The sequence below is a fragment of the Mus musculus genome, chromosome 12 (genome assembly GCF_000001635.26).
Source record: "Mus musculus strain C57BL/6J chromosome 12, GRCm38.p6 C57BL/6J".
Classification (NCBI taxonomy): domain Eukaryota; kingdom Metazoa; phylum Chordata; class Mammalia; order Rodentia; family Muridae; genus Mus; species Mus musculus.
The window spans coordinates 33,067,906-33,093,322 of record NC_000078.6 but is presented as its reverse complement, the minus strand read 5'-3'; the positions used below and the strand labels follow the sequence as shown (position 1 = coordinate 33,093,322).

The window sequence follows — 25,417 nt, the reverse complement described above, 5'->3', positions numbered from 1 at the left end:
AGGGCAACATCAACCAGGTGTCTGCTTTACGAAGCCATTTGGTCCCAGCTCTTAACTGTCGTCTTGAGAACAAGTTCCAGAGCGTTCCAAGTCTGAACCTTCTCTCCAAGTCATTAGAGACCCCCTCATTTGCAGCCCTTGCCTGGGCAAACTACAACAGGCTTGGTTACAGGACGATGACGACCACCGTGTTCATGACAAGGATGCACAGCTTTGAGTACTTTTTAATGTGGCACGTTTTTGCCCTCTTCTCTTGCTGTGAGCTCTCTGTAGAGACTTACAGATAAGGACTTTGGGGAGAGACCTGGGGCTAACTAGGATGGACAAGCTAGCCTATTGGGTAGCAGGTTATCACACGTGTTGGTCATCAAGGAACAAGCAGACAACAGTGTTTAGAGTCTCCCTTAGTTACCACCAAAGCCTCTGTTTGGTTTCCTGCCTGGCAACAAAGTCAGGAGGGAAAGGAGAATGGTGGTGTCTAGAATAAATGAGGGCTAGAACACTGGATAAAAATCCTCTGTGGCCGTACACACAGGGAGCCATCCAGCATGCAGGGGGCAGTCATTGTCCTTGTTCTCTTTGGGATCACCTCAGGTAAGAGCCCTGTGAGCCCCGTGCTCTGCAAAGCCTTGCTTGGCCTGCTTGCTCTGCAGAACACCAATCCTTGAGAATTTCCCCAGAGAAGACATGGTCACTGTGAGGCTCTCTACTGTGGGGGCTTCTCTGCAATGATGTGAGAGACGCAGCAACTCTGGGGAGGCTGCACCCTCAGGTCAGAGGTCCTGGAGCAGACATGACTTAAAGGACCACAGCAGAGCCTGGGCTTATACAGAGCACACTGTGCTGTGACTGGCCTGTGTGAGGAGTCTCTCTGAGAACTAATGCTGGGAAAGTGCTTCTTAGAGCCTAGCTGTATACAGATGCCTAGTCAACCTTTGTGACAAAGTCCTTCTTGGAGGCATTGAACTTGGGAAACAGATATGGAGGGGCAATTGTCTCCCTAAGGAGCAAAGGCCAGTCCTTCTGATAAGAGACCCAAGATTCCACCCGACACTTCCTCTATGTTCTTTCTCCATTCAAGAGCTTCACAAATGTTCCATGATTTTTAAGAATACCTTTGGATTGTTGAAACTAAGCTTTTTAAATGGAGTGTTATATTTTGAATAGGTAATGTATGCATAATATATTCACTCATGTTAATTTGCAGGTTGATATGGGAGTAACTTACCTCCGAGATGAGTTAGATAGTAAGATACTTAGAAGGGCCGAGGAACACAGTAAAGATTGCACTGATGTTTTATGCCGCTCATTCCCCAATCGTAGTTCTAGGTATTTGCTCAAATATTCCTCTCTTCCCCTCAAAGGTAAGTTAGGTTCCTTTATGTGGATGTTTGCATTCAGAGCTCGTTATTTGGGTGTATTTTTCTTTCTTTACTTTTATAAATAAAGTCTTTTCTTTCTCTTTCCTCCTTTTGCTTATTTTCATGCAATGTATGGACAGCTGTTAAGGAGTTATCTCACCATTTCTAACAGTGTCTCCTTTAATTCACATGTACTTCCCAGGATCGAAGAGAATGAACATTGATAGTCCTCTGTGCCGATGCTATATGCACTGTTTCTTTCTCTCATCCAATGCCAGGCCCGTCCTGGCCTTCCTGACCACTTTTAACTAATAAGGAAAGTGAACAGCCCTGATGCCTGCACCCCAAGGCACAATGCTAGTTTTTGGCCTAAGGTAGAAATGTCTTCTACATTTAGGAGATGGCTTTATCTAGATGATTGGTTCTAAATCAAAATGGATTTTTAAATCAAAATGCTTTTTTCAAGACCCATAAAAATGTTTGATTTTCTGCTTTGATCTGCTAATAAAATAAAAATAAAAATTGGGCTTCCAAATGTTTGCCCTCCTTAACCTGAGGCTTTAGTTGTGGAGGGCAGAAAGTCCACAGAGTAAAAGCAGGCCATGAACGGTCCAGGCTCTTGAAACATTTGAAAGTTCCCCAGAAATATGAGCCTTTGAGCTATGATTGAGTTAAGAGGTGACAGTTATTGTCACCAGGGGAAGAGTGAGGTGAGACACACGCTGTCAGTGACTCTCACTTGAACACTGTCAAATGTGTAGAAGAAACAAATGGCACAGACTTACAAGCACCTGTGTACTTGGGATTTCCTATAGACAAGTGCATCCCACTTGTCTGGCCTAACAGACTACACACTTACACATTGCCCACCGCAGTCAAGATTTTTGAAGGACTTCTGTGATATAGTCCATTTTTTCCTCTCATCTTTTGTGAGTCTGAGAACCTGATTGTAATGATTGCTCTAGAACTGTAGAGTTGTGGGAGGGTCTTCGTGTGATGAAAGACAATGTGCACCTGCCTTCAGAATGCATGACAACAACCTCAACAAAAGCAAAGCAGCCTCCTCTTTTCTTTCCTTAGGTCCAAAGTTTCTGAAAGGCCCATGCCAGGTGCACCACTCCCTACATCCTTCCCACTTTTTCTTGTTCATCATAAACCCTCTTCCCACTGCACCATGGAATGGCCCTTGCCTCTATTCAAACAGCTCAGTTCAATACCCAAATGGCTGTCATGAGCTCTGTAAGTCATCTCTAATGACCTGTCGCTTCAACTACAATGCCAGCCCAACAATGTCAGATTTTCACATCTCTAGTGCTCCAAGGGCCCTTGCTATCAAGATGGCATCCAGTGTGTATTTGGTTGGGTTGAACATCACCTTTTTAGAGTCTGATGCATGTGTGGCTTTCACATTTACTGGAGAACATTCACCAAATGTAGACCCTCAAATCTTCTGCCCACTTCACGTCTGTGCTTGACTCGGCTTCTGTCCTCCCTGTCTCCTACCAAGATGAGGAAAAAGAAAAAACTTTCTGTTTGAGAGGGGATCATGTGACATTCTGACAATGACTTACAAGGAAATTCCCAGAGAACAGGCACGTGACAAACTCTTGACTGTGTCTATGGGAAAGGGTTGAGACCAAAGTCTTTCCATTCCATAAACACCAAAGAGCCACATGTCTTTTGCCAGTCAGAAAATGAAGGACCCTCTCAGAGGACCCCAGTGTATTTTAACTCTAGGTGTATGGATGGTATCTATATTTTTAGAAAGCCTCCAGGGATTTTGCGCCACCCCATGGAAATGAGACTTTGTCATAACACACATTGGATCACTTCGTGGAGTCAGTTCCCTCCTTCTTCCTTCCCATGGGTCATCAGGTTTGTGCAGCAAATACTTTACCTGCTGGGCATCTCTCCAGCCTGTGTGGCTTCATCTTGACACTCTCATCCTCATGGTTTGAAAAGTCAGGAAGAGAGGCAATTTCCAGAAAGTCTTTCTGTGGTATATATGATGCCCAAAGAGATGGCGAAAGGTTTCTCTTACCTTTTTAGAGCTGGCCTCAAAAGAGCTTTCCTCCCAGCTCTCTTCCCCCATTGCCCACCTCTGTGGAATTAGGAAAAGTCTAAAAGAAACCAGCTCTTCTCAGGGCAGCAGCAGGGTGAGGCTCTCAGACCAGCACACTCTTTTCTTGCTAACTGCAAGCTAATGTGATGGTCAGAATCAATATTGAGGTCCACTTCTTTTCTCCTTTGTCCTATTGGAGAATTGCCATTAATCTGAGATCAGCCTGAGCTACATAGTGAGTTCCAGGACAGTTTGAACTGCAAAATGAGATCCTATCTCAAACAAACAGCAAGTTGGGCCTTTTTCTCATTTGAAGAGGGTGTATTATGGAGCAGCCAGAGGGCCCTGACCACATACCAACCCTCAGGTAGGAACTCCAACATGTATACGTATAAGCCAAAGACGTTCATACTGTCTATAAATTGCCCACTTGGTGGTATTCTGTTACTGCACCACAAAATAGTTCAAGACAGTATTTGTGCACACATCAGTGGTTCGTAATTCAAGAAAGTCCGTTATGCCAAAACCCTTAGGGAAAAAGTGACAACAGATCCTGCCTGGCCCTGGCCCTCTGTGTCTCTCTGTTAGGAGGTAGCCTTCAGCTGTGATGAGTCTCCTTAAATGTTTTTGCTCTATAGTATTTTTTCCCCTGAAACATACTATAGATTTGCAGATTCTGTTATTGGGCTCCTATGGGTATTCCTTAGCAACAGAACCTCGATTAACAGCCATTCGGGTGCTTCTGGTGCCGCAAGAGCGGTGACACTGGAGTCCCACAGAAGTTCAGCACAGTCACATGTTTAAACAGCAATGAAGCAGAAGGGATCCCATGTCAAATCTCTGCTTCAAAACCCTGGCTTCCCCCACACTCTTTGATTAAGAGAGAATATGAAGGACTACTTGGTTCTCTCTTTATTATTAGTGTGTACATGATAGGGGGCATGCCACAGCATACACACAGACACTAGAAACTAACTCCACAAAGATGTCCTCTGACCTCTGGAAAAAGAAAAGGCACATAAAGATAGATTAGCAGTCACCTCTCAGGTGAGGGTTGTTTTGTGTCTCAAAAGCAGGGCTGTAATTTGGAGAAGAAGGTTGTGCGTTACCACTTAGTGTTGGGGGCTTGAAACAGTCAGCTTTCGGCCAGTAACTGAAGCTGGGGAGACCTCAAGTGTCTCAAAACTGGCTCTCAGGAGGAGGCCCCAGAGGCTCATTCCTAGAAAGGCTGTGATTCAGGAGAAACAAGTGCTCCATGCATCAAGATGTTACAGCCAGCTCTATGACTGCTAGTCCATTTTCAAGTGCTTTTTCTTTTTCCATGTGTTAGATGCCAGCCATTGTAATTTGATTCTTAAAGCACATGTGTAAGTCAAATTCCATCAAAACCTCCTGCCTACTCACCACAGTCCAAAAGAATCTTCTGGAAGACCAGCCTTAAGATGGAAATGAAGTGTCTTGGGAAGGAGAGTTGGCCTTGAGCCTCTAACCTCTCTGCTTTAGCTTGGCTGGTCACCTTTGGGTACATCACTTTCAGCTGGGTGCCTGGGACCTCCCTCAATCTTCCCTGTGGAATGAATGGGTCAATACTCTGGGTATTGCATCTCACTAATGCACCTTGTTAGCATGCAATGACACTTAAGTTTTGTAATTGCTAGCACTGTTCCCACCTCTTTGTTGACAGCGCATCTGGAGAATGGGACAAGTAGATTTTATAATGGCTACTGTGATTGCCAATATCACCAGTGAATGCGTCCAAGATTTTTTTGTTTTGTTTTGTTTTGTTTTTGTTTTCTTCATTTTAATGATCCTGACACACGCACTTACCCTGAGATGAGGTCACCAGAAGGATAGGACATCTCTTATGTGAATGTCAGCGGAAAAGGCCATAGCTAAAGAGAGCCTACCTTTATCTGTAAACAGAATGAGCAGTTCCTGATACAAACTGCTTGAGGTTACTAGATCTATTTACTTCTTCCAAAATAACTCCCTTGCTGTCATTCAAAGCATGACATTTAGGGAGGACTAAGGATGTTGATCCTGGAGTCAGGCTCCTCAGTTGGAATGCTATTTCTCCCCAGGAATTAATCTCACACTCAGGTCTTCTTAAAGATACGATCAATGCGACAAAGTCAATGTATCCATCCCAGTAGCACCAGGGGCTCTCAGTGGCTGACAGAGCCTCCCCATCTGGGGAATAGCTTCTCTAGCCTCTCTAGTGCCTCAAAGGAGACGCCAGGGTTGGCAGCCCCAGCAGTCCTCCTTCTGGGTGGTGAGGCTGTGGAAACCCGGGTAAAGCTTATCAAGAGCTTCAGGCTTGCTTGCATTGGGGTTATATCCTAGCAGAGTTCTTTGCGTGCTCATAGGTGTGTAGTAATAGGGAGTGAACCCAGACCCTGGGTGTGGTAGGAGAGTACTCATCTTCTGTGCCACATCCTCAGACTTCCTTTGTAGTTTTAAAATAGGGTCTCACCAAATGGCCCAGATTAGGTTACACTCACTCTGTATATACAATGTGTCTTGAACTTTTCATCTATATATACAATGTATCTTGGGCTTTTTATCTGTATATACAATGTATCTTGGGCTTTTCATCCTTCTTCTCAGCTATCCACTAAGGAGCTAGGATTATTGTCCTGTATCACTATGTCCAGCTTCCCACCCAACTCTGTGCTTATATTTTTGCTGCCGTGGGTGGCCATTTATTGATGGCCACGATACTTTTCTAATCTCTTCTTCATTTACCCCAAACCCTTCTTACTTTATATGTTTACTTATAAACTGATTGCTTATAGGGACACAGGCCACTGGACTAAGTGGATAAATACCCTTATCCAATATGTACACCTGTAAAAGAGCTTTTTCCATGTAGGGTATCATTGAATTTCTGTGAGACATGAATCTTTGGAGGATACTAGTCATCCCAGTCCACTGTCGTTAGCAAGATTGTAAAACCATGAGAAGCATAAGGCCACCACAGTGGCTGAATCTGGCACGTATCATAGCTACCTGGTGATGGCCCCTTGTCTTTCCTGGGAGACGCATGATAAGACATGCTTCACTTAAATAATAAACTCCCCCATCTCTAGTGAAGCTCAAAGAAATCCATGTGCCTTTCTGACTCTCTCATTTTCTCCTCTGTGAAATGGGGATTCATCAGGCAAGAAGTCCTGACTGATCCTCTAAAGGATGCCCCAAAACAGCCTCCAACAACAACAGCCCATTCACTGTCCTGACTTGCTAACGGCTGAGGAGAAATCCCCCGTCATTCTGGAGTTCTCTAGTCACGCACACTCGATTCTCAGATGACCTCATGAATCCAACAGTGCCTCAAGAAGAAAAAGAAACTTCCAGAATCTTCTGGGCCCCTGCAAGAGAGAGGATGCCATTAGCCTGCTAAGGCCTTTAAGCGGTTCTTTCCCCAGTTCTTAACAAGGCCAGGAGGGAGGAGGGCAGCAAGGAGGGGGTGAGGACTGCAGGCTTTGTTCTTCAGCGGCAGCAGATTTCATGCCTGTTTGGTTTGGCTGTTTCCTTGGCTCCCAGAAGACCCCATGTTTTCACTTCCAGTGCTTAGTGAAAGCATTCAGTCTTGGGGAATGACCAGTCTCCTTTGTTGCCATGAAATGAAGTCACCGGCCAAGCGATGAGCTTGTTTCCAGCCAATGCCTTTATGTTTATGTCACCCTGCCTCCGTTTAAATCTGCAGGAGGGGAAGCTCTACACCTGCTCCACCTGCCTGCCACTAGCAACGTGGCAGAGAACGCTCCACCTGCCACTTTGGTGCACAAGTTTTCTGTGAATTTATCAGTATCGTTGTCACCTGTGATCCCAGGGTTTCCCTTGGTAGTCAACCCAAGGCCCTTCACGGAGGCCTTCAGGGTGAACAGACTGTCAGCAACCAACTTTGAGGTAAGCAGCCTCTTCCTTATACCCCTAATGTCTGCAAAGAAGATATACATAGAATCTTGATCCAGCCATACACAGGACGCCATGTAAAGTGGCTCCCAGGAAAGCCACCATTGAGACAGAACAAAGGACCTGAACCGGGGGTGATGGCTACTTCCTTCACCTTTGTGAAGATACTCCTGGGTGATTGACACCCACACCTCTCCCCACCCCCAGACTTATAGGCTAGTGAATTAGATTCAGCAGGACAGCATGTGTAATGTGCCCTTTTTGGCTCTTGGTTACATAACTGCATCCTAATTGGCTGAAAACCTGTATCTAAGTTTTTGTACTAAACAGTAAAAGTCAGATCTGGACCGGATGTGATCTCCAGAATCTGAAACCCCAGGCATCCTCGTGGGCTCTGTCTCTGTTTCCCCCCATTTCCCAGTCCCTGTTCTGACAGGTGAATCTGACAATTTGGGTCCTGGTGACCTTGAATCCAGGAAGTCTACTCCGCTGTTCTTTAAACGCAGCTCATCCTCCACATCACTAGGAGAGCCTCAAAGAAGCAGAAAGATCAGGGCCCTACAGCTGGCCTGTAGAACCCATGCCCCAAGTCATCGTCCTATGGAAGTTTCCAGGACCCAGACATTGGCTCCAGGACTCAGCTGCCCTGCCTATCTATTCGTGACATCTGGCCTGCTTTTAGCAGCTGCTGCCAGTCTGTTCCCCTAAGCCCTGCCAACTGCTCACACTTACAGAGTGCTGGACACCACTGAAAATGATTCTCACACTCCTGCCCTTGGAATCCTCAAGGTACAAGGTTGTGATTTAACATCACCTCCTATCCACAGATGCAGAAATGAAGCACAGGAAGGCTGTGTAGTTTGTCCTGGCTTTCACCACTAATGTGTAGCTGAGCTGTGACTGGAAACCAGGGCAAGAAGCTCTGGAGCTCTCATTTTTAACATCTTTAGGAGCCGTTAATTCACAAGTAGACCCCACTACTGCCAAGCCAAGGGTCTCCTCAGCCCTACAGGGCTAGTCATGGGCCAGGAGTTTTCTCCTGGACTCTATAAGGAAAGCTCTGAGCCATCCAGCCAGGGGAGGGACAGCAAGTAGGACCCTGCAGCAGCAGAGGAGCTCTCCAAGGTCCTGTGAAGGCCTTTCTCTCCTTCATCCTCCCATGACTTAGTCTGACTCCTCTTTTCCCAGTAACGGTTCTGAGCACTGTGGACCCAAACTAATTTTTTCAGCTTTGTTCAGGATGATGTCAAATTCCATATACATAAAGCCAAATTTACTCTTTACCCCAGAATTCTACAGCCCTATTTCCTTCAGCCAAATTGACGCTCCCTATTCCCCTCTGGTGCCCCCGGAGAGCCCTTGCCCTCCCCTCCCCTCCCCTCCCCTTCCCCTCCCCTCCCCTCCTTTGACTTAGCTTCCCTATATGTGAAGTGGAGAGATGTTCACCAACTTACAGTTGTGATAAATAAAATACCACAACTGGCTTGGCAAGAGGCAGTCGCATAAACATTTGATAGTCACTGCTAAGAACAGACAGTTTTTCCGTTCATGTTGGTAGGAGCACAGTCCCTTTGGTTCTAAGATATAAAATCTGGACACTTGAGAGAATTCTATTTGCTTCCTGTAGGTGTTCAAGCTAGTTCCCGAGGGTGATGTGGGAGGAAAGGACCATCTAACTGGGGACACAGAGGAGGACTTGAGCCTGAGAGGAAGCTGGTGTATAAATAAGGAGGCACTGAGTGTCTCTACAGGAGCCTGGTCAGGTGGCTGTGTACACCTCAGGCAGGAAGCCAACCCTTGCAGAGAGTGCTCAATGCTGGACCACAGCCCTTGAGTCAGCTCACTCAAACCCCACCACAACCTTACGCAGCTGGTGTTATTTTGATTCCCATGTTACAGACAGGGAAACCGAGGCATGGGAAAGCTTCGTTACTAGAAATCGAGCTTTGAAGTTCATTCGGTGCAGAGTTTCTGCTAATGATGTCTTTATCCTGCCTCACCTTCCACAGACAGAATAGATAGCCTAGCTCTGGATGAGTGGCTATGAGGCTTGTCCACAGACAGGCTGTCTGCTGACACCAGGCCACCTTGTCCCCTTCTCCACCTTCACCCTGTCTTCCTCCACTGTACATGCTCATTCGTGTCTGTCATCTCTTCTTGTAATCAGCCTAGATCTTGCAAGGTCAAACCTGGTACCCACCACCTCTTCCATGCAGCCTTCTCTAAGCAGAAATAGCTCACAGCAAACTCTTCTCCCTCCTGACCGTCACCTCTGCTGTAAAGTGTGAGTTGCTCACTTAGCACAGGAATGGTTTCCTGAGTTATAATCACAAGAGGGGAAAAAAGCTAAAGGAACAGGAACTCCCCTGGGCTTGCACAGAAGTTCCGCAGAGGAATGGGACCAGAGCCAAGTGCTTTCATCACACCATGAGAAGTGTCCCGGCCCTGGGCGTGGTGGTTAGCAGCCAAAGTTCTAGAAGAAATCCAGTGCTTCTGTTAGCGTTATAGTGCAATGGTAGAGTACTTGTCTAGTGCTGGGTTCAATTTACATTAGTGTGTGTGTGTGTGTGTGTGTGTGTGTGTGTGTGTGTGTGTGTGTCTGTGTCTGTGTGTGTGTGTGTGTGACACAGAGAGAGAGAGAGAGAGTATGTGTGTGAGAGACACAGAGACACAGAGAGAGACACAGACCCAGAAAGAGCTAGAGAGACAAAGAGATACACAAAGAGGGGAGGATAGGAAAGGAGAGGAGAGGAGAGGAAAGGACACGAAAAGAGAGGAGAGGAGGGGAGGGGGGAGGGGAGGGGAGGGGAGGAGAGGAGATTTAGTCCTCTGTCTGACTTATACTACTGTAACAACATACCATAGACTTGGTTTTTTTGTTGTTTTTTTTTTTTTATGAAGAAAAGAAAGTGATTTTTTTTTTCTGTTTCTGGAGGCTGGCAAGTCCAATGTCATCATGATATTTTCCAGGGCCTTCTTACTGCACAAGGATATGACCAAAACACTCTGGTGAGGGGACAAGGAAGAGAGTAAGAGGGTTGAACAAGGAAAGTCTGGGAAGCTGGCCTGAGCTTGTAAGAGCTCGCTCTCAGGATAAAGCATTGGTGCACTCTGGAGAGCGCTGCACTCGTCACCCACCAACACCTCGTACTGCTTAGCTCACACCAGCCTACGCTGTGACACTGCTCATTCCATTTCAACACACACACTTTAGAGGGTAATTAAACCATAGCAATGTCTCTGGGACTATAGGACTTGTGTCCAGGACAGTGGCGGGGCCTGTCTGAGTGCTAAGCACTAAGTACTAAGTACGCAGGTACTAAAATTTTGCATCTTTCCGTCCTCCGCTAATTACAGAATTAACGTTTCCAGAATAGTTTTCTTTCCTATGGAAAGCAGCATCACCCACGGGGGGGGGGGGAGGGGTTCTGAGAAGTGTCACGGGGCTTATGTTGGGATGACTAAGTCAGAAGAGTGGCTGCCTCTGACAGTGAGTGACGAGTGATCACTGGGAGTGGGATGCTTCCTTCTTAGTAAAAGCCCCTTGCGAAGTGCTTGCCTGCGAAGCCGGCCTTTCCCGTGGATACTGAGAACCTAGCGTTTCATTTCAGGTGGTCACCACCGGGAAAGAACAACTAGATTTTGAAAGAGGACCGAAAGCATTCGATTTGCAGATTTACGTTAAGGATGATGTCGGTGTCACAGATGTGCAAGTCCTGACTGTTCAGGTGACAGATGTGAACGAGCCTCCTCAGTTCCAAGGCATCCTGGCACAAGGTGAGACATACCCAGGCAGTGGCATCAGGGAGGACCCTGCGGGATAGAGCCAAACAGAAAAAGTAAACGAACAAGCAGCTGCTTCCGCAGAGAAGGCAGCTGCTTAACGAGCGGGGAGAAATGGGATGTCTTCCTCTCAGCAGGCCCAGTCGCGACACCCAGCAGCTTTTAGAGCTTTGCATCTGTGCTTCTCTCTGTCCCTCTCAGTCCCTGAATGCTGGGCATGGGAACATCAACATGTAGCATTCTAGAAGGACCTGGGCTCAGCCCACCAGAGGTTTGTTACCGTATTCTGCACCCATTGGCCAGCTGTCTTATTCTCTCTCCTGCCCTCGTGGACTCTGTGGGCACTGCGTGCCCTGGGCCTGCCTGACAGACAGGCAGGGGATGTTCTACGGAGATGGAAAGCTGGGGAGGTAGCTTGGTGGAGGGATGCTTGTATCACATGCTGTGGGTTCACTTCCGAATGTCACTAGATAGATAGATAGATAGATAGATAGATAGATAGATAGATAGATAGATAGATAGATAGATGTGAGGCATGGCTGAGCAGGTGAACTTTCTTCTTATGCAAGTCCGGCAACCTGAGGTCAATACCCAGTACCTACATAAAAGCGGAATGAGAGGGCTGGCCCACAAAGCTGTTCTCTCATCTTCACATGTATGCTATGGCATGCACACCCACATGAATCATGCACACGGGTGTGCGTATGTGTTCACATGTACACAGAGAGATATTAATGACAAATAAACTTAAAAAACAACCAATACAGATGATGGAGCCTAGTGGCATCATCCATCAGATGTCGCTAAGCTCTGGGCTGTGTGTGCTTCTCTGTACAGTGAGAACCCCAAGTCCACAGTTCCTTGGGGGCTCTCTTTGAACTCACCACTCAGACACCCATCTGTTTTCCCCAGTGTCTCCTGGACCTCTAAAAGACTTCTCAAACTTAGCAAGACTCTCAAACCAAACTCTTTATACCCCGCCTCACACTATCCCCACTCCGAATTTCCTCTAGTCTCTTTCCTATTTTAGTTGATAGCACATCCACGTTTTCCCTAAGGCTGGATCTGAATTCTGACCCTATAACTTACTACAAGAGACAACACTAGCCTTTCCAACAGTTTCCTCCACTGTAAAGTCCTAATACACTATCAGAATCATTAAAATGTATTCCTTATTATGGATCTGTTAGGAGGACAAAGGAGGGGACGGGTATGACATCTTCAGCATTCCACGAGGAATGTTCTTAGCCACTCCTCAGAAAGCCATGTGGGCCAGAGCCTACAGCAGGTCCTTGCTGCCCCTTTTCACTAGGAACACTGTAGGAGATGGAATTAGCATTTGGTCCCTTCCCTGAGCATCTGCGACCTCCTTAGATTCCTCCATCTCTTTCCTGCTCCTCTCACCACAGACATTCCTCTGGGTGTCCAGGTGTGGCTCACAGGGCCAGTCTAACATGAGAAGAGGGATCTGAATGTGAATGCTAGCACACTGGCGACTTCCCAGCTTCTTGCTCATCCTGGTCCTCTTTCCCAAGTAACAACAGTCTGGGTCACCGTCCAGTGGAGGAGGTGCCTGAAGACTGAAGACATGACACCCAGGATTGTAGAGATCTCCATAAAGAACTTTATTCAAGTAGATTTTCCCCAGGCCTGATCCTTGCTGCTCTCTGTCCCATGATACCAGCGAGCTTAGTTGGTTCTGTTTAGTTGCAGCATCTGGATAGCTGGTGTTGGAGTTCTCCGTCTGATGAGACACTTTTATTCCCCCTTGACTTGGAACAGGTTTAAACCTCTATGTCATAGAAAGAACAAACCCTGGATTCATTTACCAGGTGGAGGCATTTGACCCAGAAGACACAAGCCGGAGCATACCCCTCGGGGTAAGTACCCTGGACTGCTGCTGTCCATACGAGCTTTGGGGCTGAAACCTGATAGCCCAGCCTGGCAGGTGGACATCAGGGGCAGCAGGTCTGGCCAGGGCTCTAGGTGCCTAGTGCTTTGTGATCTCGTTGAGCACCTGTGCCATGACAGCAGAAACAGAAGAGCAGCTGACACAGGCACACCTTGCTCATGGGAGAGGCTGCACAGGAAGCCACCTGGCCCAGGCTTGGTCAAGCTGGCGGCGTTTGCTTTCATCCGATACAAAGCCACCTCTGTGATTTTAAACATAAGCACTAAGTACACCCCAAACCAGGTACTAGCATCCCTTCTAACAGATGGAGTCAAGCCTGTAGCCAAGACGGTTTTCTTTTTAAGGGAAAGTTAAGTCTCAAGGGTTTTTGGTGCAGAGCAGGGACTGGACCCAGAGTGTGGAGAGACAGCTGAGGTCTCCTCTCTCCCATTTAAAGTCAGCTTCCTTCTGGGAGCTGGGGCTTTTAGACCCAGCAAACCACAGGGGAAGCCTCTTGGCTATTCCTCGGAGGGTGCTTCTCTTTGCTTTGCACAGGCTGAACTTGCCCTGCAGCTGCCTGGACCAGGCTGGAGGAAACGCATTGGGAGGAAAACATTTACCAAGGGAGCAGGTGCCCAGCTGCCAACCCTAGCGTCTAGAGAGGAATGCTCTCACACGGGACAGGCAGCCATCAGTAACACCACAGCCTGATGCTCCCATTCACTGTGGGCTTGTAGCTCCGACAGGACCAGTTTTTCTAAACAGGAAAAAGTGATCCATGAGAATAATCCCCCAGCACCAATGTATGCAGCCACCGGGTCTGAAACAGCGACTGGAAGGTTACGGCAGGCATCTCTATAATAACAGATAGCTGCTCTTCTTAGATGATGTCCTTCTGTTCAAAAACATTCATTCATTCACTCATTCATGTGTTCAAGATACAGTCGTGTCAGCGTTTGCATAAAGAAAGGAACATGGAATGGGTGGTCGTCCACTCTAGAGAGAGTAACAATGTTGTGTGACAAAACTTTTCCTGGGGAGGCACTACACATACATCTGCTCCCCCCAGGTCAGACCAAAGCAGGGACACCATGAAATCAAACTTGGGGAACCAATGTGTTTTATTGGGCTTCCTTACAGTAATATGGGTGAGGGGTTACTTGTAGCAGCAGGAATGACTCAGAGTCAGGGGCATCACCAAAGCACACCTCAGCATGGGTGACAGCTCACAGCCTGGGAACCTAGGGCACACTGCACAGCCTGCAGGCAGCGCGACAGGTTGGAGAGAGTCCTTTCCAGGTGCCTCAGGGGTCTAAACCTCTTCCAGGCTGCTGGTCAATTCTCAGTCTTCCTTATTGTTTACCCTGGCAGGGAATCTGGTCCATTTCAGGACTTCCTGAAGCTATTTTGAGTTGTTTACCTTCCTGCTTAGGATGCTTCCCTACAGGGTAGAATATCTCAATCTCTGAACAAACTGTTGAACAACAAACAGTAAGTGTTTTAAATGAGTGTTTACTAAGAACATACTTGTTATGGAGGGCAAATATACCAGAAAATATAACCACAGTGGAGGATAGGAGGCTAGAGGAAGACCTTCTCTCTATCAGTCTTTGGCTTTACTTCCTTCAGTCAGGGTCTCTTACTGAACCTGGAGATAAGCAGAGGCCAGCCAGCCCCAATGAGGCTCCCATGTCTGAGCCTCACACTGTTGGGGTTCACAGCCACTTTCAACCTCACCTGTCTTTTGTTTGCTTGTTTGCTTTTACGAGTGCCAGATCTGAACTCAGATCCCCACGTTTGTGTACAAAGTGCTCTTACCCTCTGAGCCACAGAGTACATGGTTTATGCTCATGTTCCACGCAAGAGGAGAAAATTTTCTATGTAAGTCAAGTTTTTCTATGTAGAAGTATAATCTGATTTAAAAAAAAACCCACCACAAATCAAAAGCAAAACAGGGGTACCTCAGTAAAGTGTGCCTATTTAGATTCCTCTAAGCCTTGGAGTATAAAGCAGGAAGCCTCAGAGATGACTCTTATCATGTGCTACCAAAGGCAAAGCAGTAGAGGAGCTAGGGGCAAGGATAGAGGGACCTGCTTGTTTCTTCATTTTTCTCAACTTCCAAGGTGCTATGTTTCCGGTACTGTGTTCTGTGTGTAATGTGTGCGTTTATCCTCACTGGGGGCGGGGGGCGGGCAATGACTGTCAAGTTAGCATAGGCTGCACTGAAGTCTCTAGACGTCACTTTTCTGTTGCTCTGATAAAATACTATGACTAGCTGGGTGCTGCTGCTGGCGGTGTGTACCTTTAATCACTTGGGAGGCAGGCAGAAGATCTCTGGGTTTGAGGCCAGCCTGGTCTACGGAGTGAGTTCCAGGACAGCCAGGGCTACACAGAGAAACCCTGTCTTGAAAAAACCACCCTCCCCCCAAAACAATGACAACCCCCCCAAAAAAACAAAACAAAACAAAAAACCCCAACCAGACAAACAAACAAATAAACAAACACCAAAGGAAAAGAAGCAAGGAGATAAAATAAAATAAAATAAAATAAAATAAAATAAAATAAAATCTTCTTAGAGGACAACATAAACTCCATTTCAAGGTCAAGCCTGACAGCAAAAGGAAAGCCATCAGTTCCAGGAACTCACCACCATAACCCCCTGGCCACTTCCCACAAAGCCATCAGTCCGAGGAACTAGGCTAGAAGCTACCAGCTCCAGGAACAAGGCTGTAAACTCCCCCCTCGGGAGAACAGCCTGTAGAGAAGCCCAAGGATGGGGACAGGTCTTACCTCAGCATAGGCCATCTGTGCTGGGCAGCCTTACAGAGTTTGGGTAGCTTATCCTGTGGCTGGACATTGATGACACAGGAATGCAGACCACAGCCCAACTGGCACACGCCAACCAGAAACCAACCATGTAGCTTTCCCAGAACCCACCAATGAAACTTCAGATTGCCTAACCTACTCTCTAAGGTCTCAACAAATACAGAAGAACTAACATAGTAGCCAATCAAAATTGTACTAATGTCACTGCTTTGACCCTACCAATCACATTAGAGATTACCTAACTGTTCTGGAAAATTCCCCTAGTTCTGCATAAAAGGGGGCCTGCGAACTCCCCCAAGGGATTGCCATTTTGATGAATGGTTGACCCCTGCATGCTGGTTGTTTCTGCAGAATGAACGCTCTTTGCCTTTGCATATGATTTGAGTCTGGGCTCTTCCTTCAGCAGTTCTTGGACCCTAACACTGTGACCAAGGATACTTAAGTAAGAGTTTATTTCGGCTTATGGTTCCAGAGGGATAAGAAGAGTTATTCTGGCTGGGACGCAGGGCAGGGCAGCTAGCTGCAACTGCTGGCACACATCTTAAACTGCACACACAAAGCAGAGAGCAAACCAGAAGTAGGTGAGGCTCTGCTCTCAAAGCCTACCTCTAGTGCTATACACCACCTGAACTTCCCAAAACATCGCCACAAAATTGTTCAAACCCCCAAGACTATGGGGAACATCTATCATTCAAACTTCCACGGGGTATAGGTAAAGAACTCTACTATACCTAGCTAGATTTCTATTTTTAAATTTCTCTTTTAAGACATCTCCAAGTTACACAGTAGGCATAAGGGTCCAGTCAGGCAGAAACCCATTCCAGGTGCAGTTGTCCTGGAAGGGAGGCAGCCCTCTGTAGCCACAAGTCGAGAAAAACTTACATTTCTTGTCACCAGTGCAGCAAAGTAGCTCCCTTTGAACTATGCAGCTATGTCAAGTTGTTTGGGAGGAAATGTAAATCTAGGGCGTGTACAGATTGTGGGTTTGTTTGGAGGTACTTCTGGCTTGTCAAAGAAAGCACTAATGATGGGTTTAACTCATGTGTGGGACCATAGAGCTCTATGGACAGCTAACACCGTCTAGAAGGATCAAAGACTAGAAAAAAAGTAATGATGGTTTAGGCAGTACTAAGTTCCCCCTGGTCTTTGTACTTAGATGTTTGTTTCTGGGCATGGGGAAGGGAGGGGAGGAGGGCAGGGAGTGAGGGGTGCCAAGAGGCAGAGTTTTCAATGCAAAGCAGAAAGGATACAGTTAACTCTGGATTGGTTAAATCCATGTTGATCACCTTTGACTTGAAGTTGCAACCTTAGGGGAGCTTCAGACACTCACAGGTCCAACTGCTCAAGTAAGCAAGAGTTTGGAGCTGCAGGGTCTGGATGTAGTAGACCTGGATGTAGTCTGCACAGTGGTCAGGCGTTAGGTCAGAAAGGCTAGGACACTGGTTTTGAATGCTTTCACAGGTTGAGCATATGCTGAGAACAGATGAGGCTGCGCAAAGCATGCAGATTCCTGCACACAGCAGGCAAACACTGAATTAGCATGCAAACTTCAGACTGTTTTGTAGTGCAATGCACAGAACCACGGAGCTGAGCCAGAACAGACTTGAGTAAGCACCTAAACACGTCCTGAAAGCCACCTGGACTAGGTCTGTGCCTGTTCCTTTTGCTGATGGGCTCCATAAGAGATCCGTGCCCCAAATGAAGGTAGATTCAACAAAGATCTAGCACACACACTGAAACCCTGACTCTGCAAAGTGAAGAACATTCCAGTCGGTACCCAGTTTAAGGAAGTGACATCACATCACAGACCATGTAAAATGGGGGTGCATCCAGAAGCCACCGCCTTTCTCCTTCACTGGATCCTTTTAAAAGAAACCCGATAAGCATGCAGTTGCATGTTGGTTTGACCGCCCTTGTTCCTTACCGTTCAGACCTGTGAAGCCAGAGGTGAGTACATATGGTTTTAATGTTCTAGTAGTCACATAAAAAGTACAAGAAACCATGTAGCATGAATTGCTGTTAGATCACAGACACTCTAGCTGCAATCTCCATCCCAGAAATCAGGCCACACAACCCTGCAGTCTGTCCCTTAGGACAAAGAACTGACAGGGGCCTGCAGTGACTCAGCCCAGCCCCTTCCACTCCCTCTGCTGCCCAGGCTGAACTAGCACCTGCTTCCTGGAATGTAGGCAAACTCACAGGCTCTGGAACCTCCGTCCCATCAATCATCAAACCTAAGGAAAGGAGATCTTTCCTTCAGGTTCTCATCATGCTGACTATGGGCATGATGCAACACACACACACACACACACACACACACACACACACACAAACACTCTCACAATGGTTGAAATCTCTTTCCTAATAAAACTCTTCTGAAGGATGTTCTCATGTCAATTCCTTTCTACAGACCTGTCCCTCTGTTCTTTCCTCCTACGTTATAATAGTTACAATATAGCTTAATTGAATATGTATAACATACCATCCAATGACAAACGAGATATTTGACATTCACCTTTCATATGCTATTAAAACATGGTGTATACATTACTCCTCCACTCGCCTCCATTAGACCTGCCACATTTAAGGTCCTGGGTGGTGACATGCACATGGGCTGATGTGGTTGCTCAGGTTACATCTTGATATAGTTATGTCCTCTGGGGTTTCTTCTGTGTTCTGATGAAGGTACAGGTAGAGCTGGGATCCAGAGTCTGCACACAAAGGGAAAGACACTGCTTGTGAACGCTCAGGCTTCTGGCTTTCTTCTGGTGCCCACTCGGTATTTCCCCACCTGCGGAAGGAGGCTTCTGCTCCCACCCTCCCTGCATCCCTCTCATTGCCGAGGGCCTCCTTGGAGACTCTGGGGATGCTAATAGGTTTTGCAGCTGGAGGCAACGTGATCTAGTGCACTGTCCTTCATTAAAGGGCTTTCTCAGACCCTTCCACTAAGGAAGGCCTTTTGCATGAAACGAAGTGTGCGTTGTCTTCACCAGGACAGACACGGGATTAAATTAAAGAGCAGTGCCCTTACCGCTAGTAGAGCAATAGAACACTCTTGCATCTTCAGACTCATGACTCTGAGGGGAGCCTAGCCGCTCCTTCTTCCCATGAGTACTCTGTGCTAAGTGAACCGATAGCCTTCATGAATAGATGGCATATTTATCTGTGTACTTACTGTTGGTGTGTTGGGAGTGTGCATGTGAATGTCAGAGAACAACTATGAGGAACTGTGCTCAGGGAAAGTGGGCTCAGACCTTTTACCATACACTGCCAAGGTGTGTCACCTTTTCCTTCCTGGTAGCTTTTCCACCACATCCCCTCCCCTCTCCAACATGTCTTGCCTGGGAACTCTGAGGTCACCCCTAGAAGTCATAGCAAAAGTCATTTTATTCTAGGTCCTCATATGAGGCTCACAGAGGAAAAGCCCTCGGTCTTGGATGTTTCCATCCCCAGACCCACAGCTGCTGCTGGCTATGCGTGCTTCTGGGGAGACTCTCGGGTCACTGGAGATTGTTACCCTTAAGACTGGCAGAGCATGGGGCACAGAGACAGGACTCAAGACTTATGGCTTTCCTCCCAGAGAAGGGGCAGGGATTAGAGCTGGAGCTTTATCAGTAAGGCAAACATCAGTAAATCAGCTTCGGGCACTGAAGACGTAGCTCAATTGTTAGAGTGCTTGCCTAACGTGCACAAAGCCCTGGGTTCAGTCCTTAGGATGCCATAAAACCTGTTATATGGCAAGTTGGAGACCAGCCTGGGATACATGAAATGCTGTCTCTAAAAACAAATAAGCAAGCTCTGCAAAACTCCCAAAACACAAATTTGTCAGCGTCTCTTAAAAACACTCGAGTGGCTGCCATCCCCACTTAGCTCTTCCACACAGACAGATGCCAGGGTGCACCACCGTGGGGCAGCTTTATACCAGTGTTGCTTTCTTCAGTAAAGTCTTCCTTCCTTCTCCCCTCACCTGCCACCGCAGAGCTGGAATGGGAATAGTGTGGAAGAAAAGAGAAAGAAATTGATGGGCTTTTTTGTTTGTTTGCTTGCTTCAAAATATTCCACTTACACCAAGAAGTCTAGCAGACATGTGTACTGTATTTCTAACTCCCAGCTTGATTGAAAGACCCCATTCGGTGTGCTCCTCCTCTGGGTGAGGGTGGGTTTGTGTGTAAGGTAGTGGCTCAGGACTCCCCAAGACCAAGTTCTCAGCAGAAAGGATCTTTATTTGTCCCATAAGTACAGAGGGCAGAGAATAAGAGAAAAAGACACGAGACAGAGGATGAAGGGGGAAGGGCAGGGAACAATGGAGAGGGGGGAGGGGTATTTGTCCTGGAAGGGAAAGGACTTGTCTCTGGATAGAAAGGAGACAGATTTGGCCCATGGACAAATGACAGTTTATAAAGGTTAAAAAAAAAAAAAAGGAAATCCTGTGTTAGGATGAGGTGCTTAATTTTAAATGGGCATGTTAATTAGGGTAGCCCAAAGGGGTCTCATGACTGCTGGTCTTCAATACTTTGATAGCTGGACCTTGGTAGTCAGCCTCAAGGGGAGGAAGTGGCCAACTGAGGGGATAGACTTGGATGCCTAGCTTTAGGAATGTAATCTAATGGTTTTCAGCAAGGTAGAGGGAGTGGGGAGAAGGACAAGGCCCGCCAGAGCCACATCTGAGAGCACATAGTGGGCTAGTTAGTGCACCTTGAGGGGCCGAGGGGTCCTGAATTTAGTGTTTTGAATTGTCATTGTTACTCTCTGGACTTGAGAAAATAAGGGTTCTTGCTTCCATCTGGAAACTGGCTCAGTGTGACACGGATGCCCTGTTCCTAGGAGACAAGGCGAATTCATGTTGATTTTTGTACTGAAGGGCTGACAGCCAGGGATGGCTGGGTAAGACACCCCTGGTTATATCGCCAGCTGCTTCCACACTGTAGCAAGGAGCTGAGAAGAGGTTGCTAGCCCCCTGGGAGCCGACATTTCTGGAAACTGGGCCACCTCCCCTTCCCTCTGGCTAAACCAAAAGCATTCTGCAGAGTGAATAGGGCAGGAAGGATGGCCTGTGTCTTCCAAAAGGAAGCTTTTGTGACCAAGGGCAACTAGGAGCCACCAGGAGCCTGCAAACAGAACAGTGGGAGGCAGGCAGGGATAGTCCCAGAGGAAAGCAGAGAGCTTGTCTAACAAGCATTTGTTCGATGAATTGATCTGATTACTCAGGACTTTTCTCAGCCAGGACTGGGGCAGAGAGGGGCTGCAGTTGCTTTTCATTCTATTTAATTTCTGTTTTCCAAGAATGAATATCAAGGGAGAGCTTTGATTAAACAAGCCTTTAAAAAGGAGGCGAGAATGCCAGGTTTTACAGAAAGCCTTACTGAGTCGCTGGCAGGGGGCCACATGACACAATATTTCTAGTCTACAGATATTATCTTCTTTCTGAGCACAAAACTGTGTGCTTGTGAACAAAGCGTGGAGACAGAAGGAAACGAGAATTAGCCTAGCACTGATTATACATACATACATGCATACATACACTGCATTACATACAATTATATACATTACATAATTACATACATTATATACATACATGCATGCATGTATACATACATTCATACATACATACATTTAAAGATTATCAAGATTCTAGGAAATCAGCATAATGCAAATGACGAATAAACCCTCAAGCTCCCAGTCTCTGTTCACCAGTGCCAATTTTACCTGTTGCTGTTTCCCTGTCTTTCTTTCCTACAGTACTTGTTGAGACTCCAGGCTAAACTCATGGTTTCATAGTCACATATGGTATTACCACGCTTAAACAAAATGGTTGGCATGAATTTTTTTTTATTGTTGTTGTCAAGATTTTTGGTGCTACTGTGGTTGGCTTTGGGACACCTTGAAATGCAGGGCTGCCTGCAGCGATATTCTCAGCTCTGCCCTGTGAGTGTTGGCACTGCAGAAACACAGCACCATCCTCTGCTTGTTTTAAGATTTCTCAGAGATAGGAATGTTGGTCTCTCATCAGTGAGAAATTGGATTTTTGAATATCTAACATCACTGAGCACCTGTGTGGGGGAAGTTTCTGTTACGCACGAGGATCAGGGACACAAAGGATGCCTTTTGCATTAGGACCTTACTCTAATTTTTAAGGTGCTGGAGGGCCAGGCATTGAACTCGGGCCCTTGTACATGTGAGGCAAATGCTTTACTGAGTTGCATCTTTATAACAGGATCTTACATTTTAGCTGAACAGTAGACGCTACCACCCAGCATGGGTCCAGCATGTTCCAAGCATTGTCACAGCAATGTGGTGGTTTAAAAAAGAATGGCCCCCATAGGTTCATATATTTGAATGTTTAGACACCAGGGAGTACAAATGTTTGAAAGGATTAGAAGGATTGGGAGGTGTGTTCTTGTTGGAGTAAGTGTGGCTCTGTTGGAGGAAGTGTGCTACTGGGGATGTGTTTTAAGGTTTCAAAGGCCCAGCTCCTATTACCCTCACTGTAGGATGTAGCTCTCAGCTACTCTCCAAAGCCATGCCTGCCTCCTGCTGCTGAGTTCTCTGCCATGATGATAATGGACTAAGTCTCTGAAACTGTAAGCCTATCCCAAATGAATGCTTTCTTTTATGAGTTGCCTTGGTCATGGTGTCTCTCCACAGCAACAGAACAGTGACTAAGACAAGCATGTTGTAGATTTCTCCATGGGTAGGCTCTGTTGTTATTATCCTACACAATCTCACAGAGCTAGAAGTGGTGGAACCAAGAGTCAAATTCCAAGGCCTTTCTCCAGAATCACTTACATAATTTACCATCCCAGTTGGTGGTGTTGTATCTCAAATGTGCATAAGAGGCTTTGTTCCTACAATTGCCTATATTGGCTCCTCTGGCAGTGCTTTACCTGTATTGCTCTGTTCCCTTGGTTTACCATAAGCTTTGAGAGGCAGAGCATATTTACCGTCTCTATATCCCAAGGTCCCCTCTGCTTCGAACCCAATAGATAGATGTGTCTCCCGGAGTTTTATAAAACCACAGAAAGATTCTGAGTCTGATGCATGTGGTAAATGTCCCCCATAGGTCCCTAAAACCTCATTCTAATGGCATGTCCCACTCAGCATGGGACTCTCATTACTGATATGTGAGGATTTTCTACAGAGGTCAAGACTCAGCCCAGTGACACAGGAGTCCTCTGCATGAAGTAGCTTATGGCTAACCTATTGTTGTTCGGGCAAAGAACTACAAAGATGATGAGGCTTGCAACGCTGAATCTACAATGGAGAAGTGGTACAGTCCTGAGAGAAGGTCCCAGAAGAGTGCTTCCTGGAATTTCCCAACTGTCTTCTCTTGAAACTGGGAAAAAACCCCTAAATGAACACCAAGAGGATGTTGTTAAATAAACCCATGTTTAATATGCTATGCTGCCATTCACTAACTAGGCTGGAGAGTCAGAATTAAGGAATGAGTCTCTTCGTATCACATCCAGACCACACTGGGTCTCTTCTGATCTCAGAAGTTGATCCAGGTTGATAGGAGACACAGGGCTATGAGGAAATGCTCAAGACAGAAATAAAAAGAAAACAATATTGCCATTCGATTATCACATCATCTTGAGATTTTGGAAGGTGTGTGTTTGCACAGAAAGAACAGGAAGTAATCCATCAAAATGATGAGCTTTCACACACGGATTTCAGTTAGTGACTTTTAATATTTTTTCTGTCTTCTTCCATTTTGTGTAACTGTATGCTCATTACAACTAGAAATATATCATTATATAACAAACAGAAAGTAAATACTTCTTAAACATGGTTTAAAGACTCTATATTGGCCCAAGATGAAACCTTTACTCTATTTTTGGGTCACTCTTTTTTGGTCCTAGGAACTCCACGTTGATCACACACCACATTGTTGGCTAGAGACCTTGGCTGTGCATCTTTGACCCTAGACTTTGGGCCCCATAATTCTAGTTTTAAATCCCCCACTGCCTATTGGGCTCACAGTCTAAGGCCTTGGGGAAAGATCACCTCTTAGCCATAGATAAGGAAACCTCTTAACCTAAGAGCTCTTTGCAATAAATAAAGGGTTATAAAGTGTGTTCTTATTGCCCCTCATATTTAACATCGTGAATTCTCATTCAGTTTTCCCAGTGACAAGTGTAGCTTTTGTTTGCTACTTTGCTGGTTCTTTTTTCTTCCATGCTTCTCTAGCCTTCCAACGCCCTAACACTAGATAGGAGAGAGAAAAGGATAGAGGGGAAAGGGGGTGATGTTTTCATTGGACTGCTTCCTGATAGGGTGTCGAGTTCCTTGGGGTAGGTTTGACCTTTGTCATCAGGATATCTGATTTCTTCTTGTTTCTTCTTTGTGCATGACTACTTAACAAACCTCTGCTAACAGTAACCAATAGCAACCAACCAACAACCAACAGCACACCAACAACAGAAAGGAGTGGAACCTTTGGTATTGTCCCTAAGTGACAAGGCAAGAGAAGGATCAGATCATGTACTCTCAGCCCATCTGATGCAAGCCCTTCTCCCACTTCCTTGACCCTATATCCCAGCCAAGGAAGCCATCTTGATGAGCACTGGTAGAGGAACACAGCCATGGACCTCCTGTGGCCTGGTCTTTAGTGGGTTCTATGCACGAGCCTGTGTGTTTCTATTAGATTTCATGGGTGCGACAGACAGCTGTCAAGAGAATAGCACTAGGCACAGGTATCAAGGACAACAAAGAAACTCAACTACCCACATATGTGAGGAGACAATTTTTTATTAATTGCCCTTTACCAGGATAAAATTAAGAGCAGTGTATCCTCAGCTCTAAATCCTGCTGCCTCCCACATTCTCAGGTCATGACTGTCTCTTCTCTCCTTTCTATCATTTCAATAAATGATGCTCAGGTACATGTTTGTACTTCCTAATAGCCAACTCTTTCAAGAATAAACACAAGGTCTCATACATGCTGGGCATGGTCCTACTATCTGACACAGTATAGGTGTGCTTAAGCAGTGTTATTTAAAGTCAAGTACTAGTGTTAGAGCCTGCAGATAAGCAGAAGTCAGACAATAGGGGCATGGAGAGGGAGACTAGAGCTAGCATCAAAACTTACCCAGGCAGTGACCTTTGGTAAATTTTCAGCGGTTGGAACAGCTCTTTAGAGAGTCCTCATCAGGGGCAGGCATTCAGACTGACCACATCTAAATGTCTTTCTCCTGGGCAGCCATGAAGTCTCAGAGCTGCTTATCTAGACAACTTTTGAAATCATTCAACATGTTGTACACGCCAAGAGAACCAGACAGGACATGAGCCAACGCACCTGAGGCGGTACTGACTGAATTCTAACTTTCCCTTGTTGTATACAGTATTTCCTCATTTCTCCCTCGAAGAACTTCAGAATGTCTGCAAATGGCACCCTCTTCTCTACCACAGAACTGGACTTTGAAGCAGGGCACAAGAGGTAGGCTTGCCAACGACCTTCGGCTATCCCTGAGGTACGGTTATCCCTTCAAAACTCAGGTAAGATGCAGAGGCGACAGGGTGCTGGGTTCCTGAGAACCTGGGGGATGGTTCAGCTTCAGGAGTCTGAAAACCTTGGCCAGAC

At 46.3% G+C, this 25,417-nt stretch overlaps 1 protein-coding gene across 5 annotated transcripts in view; it reads left to right on the top strand.

The window, feature by feature from the left end:
• The first annotated feature begins 421 nt into the window (after positions 1–421).
• The window catches only part of Cdhr3 (cadherin-related family member 3), a 59,107-nt gene continuing 34,111 nt past the window's right edge, over positions 422–25,417 (top strand). For 4 of the 5 annotated variants that reach the window (XR_872429.3, XR_381204.4, XM_006515190.4 and 1 more), the window contains exons 1-5: positions 422–594; positions 7,130–7,332; positions 10,950–11,115; positions 12,904–13,001; positions 25,179–25,273. Coding sequence is in view for 3 of the 5 variants with exons in the window: in XM_006515190.4 (XP_006515253.1) it covers positions 549–594; positions 7,130–7,332; positions 10,950–11,115; positions 12,904–13,001; positions 25,179–25,273 (608 nt within the window). In the remaining 2 variants the exon portion in view is untranslated. The remainder of the gene's footprint in view (positions 595–7,129; positions 7,333–10,949; positions 11,116–12,903; positions 13,002–25,178; positions 25,274–25,417) is intronic. The other variant, NM_001024478.1, reaches the window with a different exon arrangement.